Source organism: Myotis lucifugus, unplaced genomic scaffold, assembly GCF_000147115.1.
Source record: "Myotis lucifugus unplaced genomic scaffold, Myoluc2.0 scaffold_257, whole genome shotgun sequence".
In the NCBI taxonomy this organism is placed as follows: domain Eukaryota; kingdom Metazoa; phylum Chordata; class Mammalia; order Chiroptera; family Vespertilionidae; genus Myotis; species Myotis lucifugus.
Window position 1 is genome coordinate 751,898 of NW_005871305.1, and position 6,000 is coordinate 757,897.

At 37.9% G+C, this 6,000-nt stretch overlaps 1 protein-coding gene across 1 annotated transcript in view; it reads left to right on the forward strand.

The window, feature by feature from the left end:
• ADAM22 (ADAM metallopeptidase domain 22) overlaps window positions 1-6,000 on the forward strand; it is a 175,418-nt gene that overhangs the window by 94,931 nt on the left and 74,487 nt on the right. The window contains exon 5 of the mRNA XM_006099078.3: window positions 5,131-5,213. Within this exon, the coding sequence (XP_006099140.1) occupies window positions 5,131-5,213 (83 nt within the window). The remainder of the gene's footprint in view (window positions 1-5,130; window positions 5,214-6,000) is intronic.

The window sequence follows — 6,000 nt, forward strand, 5'->3', positions numbered from 1 at the left end:
AATGGGTGGCAAACACAAATGTCCAAAGGCATCAACAGCAGTACAAATGAGAGACAGGCTAGTGTGATAAAATTGGCTGTGTGTGCCTTATTCATCTTCAGCTGATTTTTGTCCTGCAGGAATATGGAAATGTGCGAATGGAAGCTCACTGTTAACAAATCTCCTAATTTTTGCAACTTTTCTGTGAATCTAAAATTATTCCAAAATAAAAAGTCTATTAAACATCTAATAATTTTAATAATCAAAGAGAAGGAAGGAACTAATCTCAAAACAAAGGACAGTTATATAAAATGAAATTCATTTAGCTTTATGAAAAGTTGACTACACTATACTTGTTTTTCTCATTTTGGCATTAATTGGTAAAGACTTTTTGACCTGCATTAGTATAGATACATGGATTATTGGCATTTAGCAACCACCATGGGACAGCTTTATTTAATTTACTGTGAAATGAGGTGATATTGTTTTCCTTTTTACTTCGTTTAGAGTCAGATACCCTTACACTTTGTACCTGAGCAGATATTTGGCCTATGTCCCTTTAATGAATCCAACCTGACTCTGTATAATCCCAGGTTATGGATTTTAACCAAGGTGGGTTTGTGGATCCTCTCCAACATAAGACTTAGCTTTTCCAAGGAATTTCCTTGATGCCACTGGCCCTTCAGAGACTCAGAGTTTCCTGACTCAGTAATGCCTGAAAAAGCCGTTTCTCATTACTAGAAGGGAAGAGGAGGGTAAGAAGAGGACAGTTTCCTCATGTCACTGCCACTTAAGAGGAATTTGAGAAGAGGTTATTATAGGGGAGCACCTGGTAGAACAGACTCCAGCCATGCAGCCATAACGTAAGTCTGAGCAGTGCACACGCTTGGGAGGAACCTAGTGTGCGATAGAATTCAGGGGTAAGTTCCTGCAAAGGTGTGTAGCTTCTGAATCATGGTAGCATATTGGAATCATCTGGGCAGATTAAAAAATGCTTTTTGTCTACTGGGGAGAGAAACCAATAGACATATGAACTATCATGATCATATGGTTCATTTTTATAGAGGTGGGTAATTTTTTTAGCTATAACTATCTAATTAGCTAAAAGTAAACGTTGGTACTGTTATAATGATGTTATTAAATCAAAAAGTATGAAGAAAGTTTCAAGGACAATAGATTTATTTCTGGAACAAGAGCGACAGTGAGGAAAAGGCTGTGGCTGGCAGTCAGATAAAGAGCCGAACTCTATGAGGATGTGCTGGGTTTTCTCTTTTCTTACAACATCTATCTTACATTATCCTATGTAATACCCACTAGCATAAAGCATTGGTTCCTCAGGAAAGTCGTATGAAAATATGGAGGGCCTTTATAATCAATAAGTAGTAATCTATAGAAATATACAACTTTTGTCCAGCTGGTGTGGCTCAGTGGTTGAGTGTCAACCTATGAACCAGGAGGTCATGGTCCAATTCCTGGTCAGGGCACATGCCTGTGTTGCAAACTCAATCCCCAGTGTGGGGCATGCAGGAAGCAGCCAGTCAGTGATTTTCTCTCTCAGCATTGATGTTTCTATGTCTCTCTCCTCCTCCCTCTCTGAAATCAATAAAATATTTTTAAAAAGAAATATACAATTTTTAATAAAATACAGTTTATTATTTTCAAATGTACATTTTTAAAAACAGATGTAAGTACAAAGAAACATAATTCTATTTGTCCCTTAAAATACCTATTAGAATGTTTAATGCATATATTCTTTGACCTACCAGGTCCACATCTAGAAATCTACCCAATATATGCTGATGGAAGTGCACAAAAATATATGAAAACAAGTTTGTTACAGTATTGTTTATGACAGCAAAAAGTAGAGATAATCTAAATTTCCATTAGTACAAGACTATTTAAATGAACTATTGTTCACTCCTATAATTAAATATTATGCCATCATCAAAAGAATGAGGTATTGATATAGAAAGATGTCAAGATTATCTTAAGGAAAAAAATAAAGTGGCAGAACAGTATGCATAGTGTAAGTCTTTTTTGTGCTTTGAAGAGGATATCTGTGTATTTATGTATATACACATTTACTTAAATGTGCATAGATTATTCCTGACCGTGCACAAAATCTGTCAAAAATGTTTACCTTTAAGGAGGCAACTGAAGCCTGGGCAATGAGTATGAAGGGAATATTTTTAATTATTCTGTACCACATACCTCCTGAATTCTTATAATTTTTTCTATAAGTATTGTTTTTTGAATAATGAATAATTGTTAAAAATAAAAAATATTAAATTTATTTTATTTATTTTAATAACTTTTAAATATATTTATATAATTAAAGAAGTCTTTTAATGTTAAAGCCTTTATTCTGCACTAAAAAATTTTCAGGCATGTTAAAGGGGGAAAACAGCTCCATTACTTTCATTCTTAGCTTAAATAATTATCGACTTATGGTGAATGATCCCTGAAAAAAATCACAACACAAAAATTAATTTCCACCATTATTTAGAAAAATTACATATACCACAAATTACATATATAGGAGAGCCTCAAAATTTGTGTTTTAATAGCCCAAATTGAGAGATTTCCCTCCCCCCACTCCCCTGGATGTTTATGCTTCTCTTGAAGTGTCATGGAAACATTCGATAATGAAGCAACCATATTGAGCTCTTCACTTCATTTGCAGCGTTAGGCTTTTGTGCAGATGGGTCCTGATCATATGCTGTTTTTGGATTGACTCCTGTTTTTTCATAACCAGAAATTAGTGAAAGATGGTTTTCCATGATCTAATCAGCTATTTAACCCTAAGATAATGGAATATTGTTTTAAAACATGAATTTTTCATCCTTTTTCTGATTTACTATAACATGTTTCCAGAGTTGGTATTTTAAAGAAAACTTTTGCAATTTATAAAACATTTCTTACATGTCTTTGCCTCTGACATATTTTCCCCACATATAGTGACTTGTCAACTTCCATTGTTCCCTAATCTGATACCATAATTACTGTGATTATCTTCTTTTTTCCTGTTTCTCTTTGTTTCTGCTATCTTTATATTTACTGTTTGTGTTAGACCTACTCTTTTAGATAAGAGTCTCTCTGTTCAGATCACCTCATTGATGGTTGGCCTTTTGTGTCTGGCCAATAGATAGCTAGAGTGTTAATTTCTGATCCAATCATGTGTGTCCAGGAAGTGAAGGTTTTTTGAAACATAAAACACCTCTCATTCAATTAGAATCTCATCTTATGGACAATTCTTAGTCCAACAGCCCCAACAGAAGACATTTAAAATTCTATTAAATGTATCTCCAGCCCCACTCAAAAAGTAATTTTAAACGAATCAGTCTAAAGGAAAGCTTAGATTTACACTACATAACCCACAGATTTTATGTTCAACTCATCAGTAGTGTAGTTACAATGACACTGGCCTTGAATTCACAGGTTTATACAAAGTTTGCATCCCTACTTGGCCACTTCCCAGGTGGCCAGCCTTGGCTCACAGAAATTGTGACCTCCTATGTAATCTAGAGATAACAATATTGTAAGATTGATGTGAAGATTCAGAGTGATTGTGTATGTAAATTGAGTAGGACAATAGCTGACACCAAGTAATTCTAATAGCAGCAAACCTTTATTGAGTGTGTACTGAGTAACAAGCCATTATTCTAAGCGTCGTATGATTATTAGCTCTGTAATCATCTGAACAACCCTATGAGAGTATTACCATTTGACAGATGACACAGGCAGGTCCTGTAGTTTGTTTGAGATTACACAGCTCACACTGTTAACAGCTATGCCAAACCAACCCTCCCTAGGAAGTCAGTGCCCAGGTTTGTTTCTATCCTGACATCTGTGGCCTTTTGAGTTCTACCCCTGTCAGACCCACATGTGAAGTACCATCCTATTTTGTCCTCCACCAAATCCAACCATAATCCTGGTCCATCATGCTCAATGGCTGCCTTGGGAATTGGGAGTGTCCCAGGGCCAGGGATTGCACGGCGAATCATTTTATTTGCTCTCTATCCTCTCATCATAACTGAGGTTCACTCCAGCCTGTGGTATTATCTCAGTAGGAGCAGCAGTCACAGGCCAGGCTGCCTGCCTTGGAATTCCAGTGAAGAAACGGTCTTTAGCCTTGTGATAGCATTGTGTCTTCCTGTTCTCTCCCCTCCACTTGTCAAGCACTGAATAGTTTAAGTGGGGTTAGTCCTTAAGCCAGACTGGGAAGTAGGTAACGTTTGCTTCTTTAAGCCACCCATTCTATTAGTCTGTCCTATTTCAGTCTTTCATATCTCAATGGGTCAGTTTAATGAAAAGTTTACAGCTTCTGAAGAAATAGGAGATGGGTGAGGGGATGGGAACGGTCATTTAGAGCAATGCTTCTCAGACTTGAATGTGCGTATGAATCAGCCACCTTGTTAACATGCCGATTGTGATACAGTAGATCAGGAGTGGGCCCGAGATGCTGCATTTCTCGCAAGCTCCCAGGGATGTCAATGCTACTGGTTTCTCGACCACACAATGAGCAAGTATTTAAAAACTGAGCACCACCCAGAGCTGGCAGAGGATTTACCCTGTGAGGTTTTCCAGGAACATTTCATTCGAGGAAATGAGTCTCTCAGTGGCATTTAGCTCATGTAACTGGCTGCTAGGAGAAACTTCTCCATTTCAAATCATAACCTACACTGCTTACCAGTAGAGCCATTCCTGGATGGAGAAAAGAACAGTATAAACTTGTCAAGTTTTGATAGAAACAATGTAAAATTAGGCATTCTCCTCCATCAGTTTAATTTAGTGACTCTCACATGATTTATATGCCTTTTTCCTGAGCTTTATGTGAAAGTATCCACTCGCTGCTGCTGCAGGTTGAGTTTCTCACGACGGGGGAAATAGATGACTAAACTTATTCTGGTGCAAGAGCCACAGTGTATTTCAGTATCTGCTTCTTGTTCCTTCGATCATCACATTTGGAGCCAGCTCACTAGGAGCATTTGTGACTAATTTGGTTAGAAATGGTGTGATAATACTAATCTGAATAATGAAATCTTGTGCAGGGCCTTACAAGTGGAAGTGCAGTGTGGCAGAAACCTGTGCAGTGATGGCGGGTTCTCCTTGTGCTGGCAAAGGCTTACATTCTCTGTTTCTATTTTCTAGGGAGGAGAGCACTGTTACTACCAGGGCCACATCCGAGGAAACCCGGCCTCATTTGTTGCATTGTCAACATGCCATGGACTTCAGTAAGTGTCCAGTTTTTTTGTGTGTGTGCTACCCCATGTGTTCAATCACTTATTTTCTTTATTTTTAAGGCACTGTAATCAAAATCCCCATTTTATGTCAAGAAATCATTTGAAATCTGGGACGGATCTGATCTTTTCTCTTCTGTGGTTTATAAGCCAAACATATTTTAAAATTAGAGTTGCAGAAACCGGGGGCTTTGGAATTATAATATGATACCTTATAGAGATGGTTGAAGCATTTTTCTAGTTTCGTCCAAGTTGAGACAGAAGTTGTTGGGGTAATTTTGGTCTCTGTGTCTGTGGATGTTTAGACTCTGGGTACCAGTTCTGCTTTCACTTCTCGTTGGTGTCAGTTTTTGTATTTTTATAAAATAATAGACATTTCAGTAGATGGGAACTCTTAACTCCTTGAGCAAAGAGAAAAGGCTGCAAGTGACCTCAAGAGCTCATGTGTTTCAGCTTATTTTTCAGCTAAAATCCCACCTAAGCCACTGCAAACCGGGGGGAGGTTCCGCCTGTTCTTAGAAATCTCCAAGGATCCGAGTTCATCCTTTCTCGGGGCCTTGCTTCCTTTCTCATAAAGTTCATTATCAAAGAATGTCTGCTGATGTTTAACATGGGAATACATCTACTTCCTCTGTCCTGTCGGTGATGGCGAGGCACAGGTGGCCATCTGTCATTTGTTTTGTAACCCCTTACAAAACCACCATGTTATTCCTCAGCTTTCTATTTTAGCGAAATCATCTCAGTTCCTTTGGACTTGTTTACTGTTGTTTGGGCGGGGGGG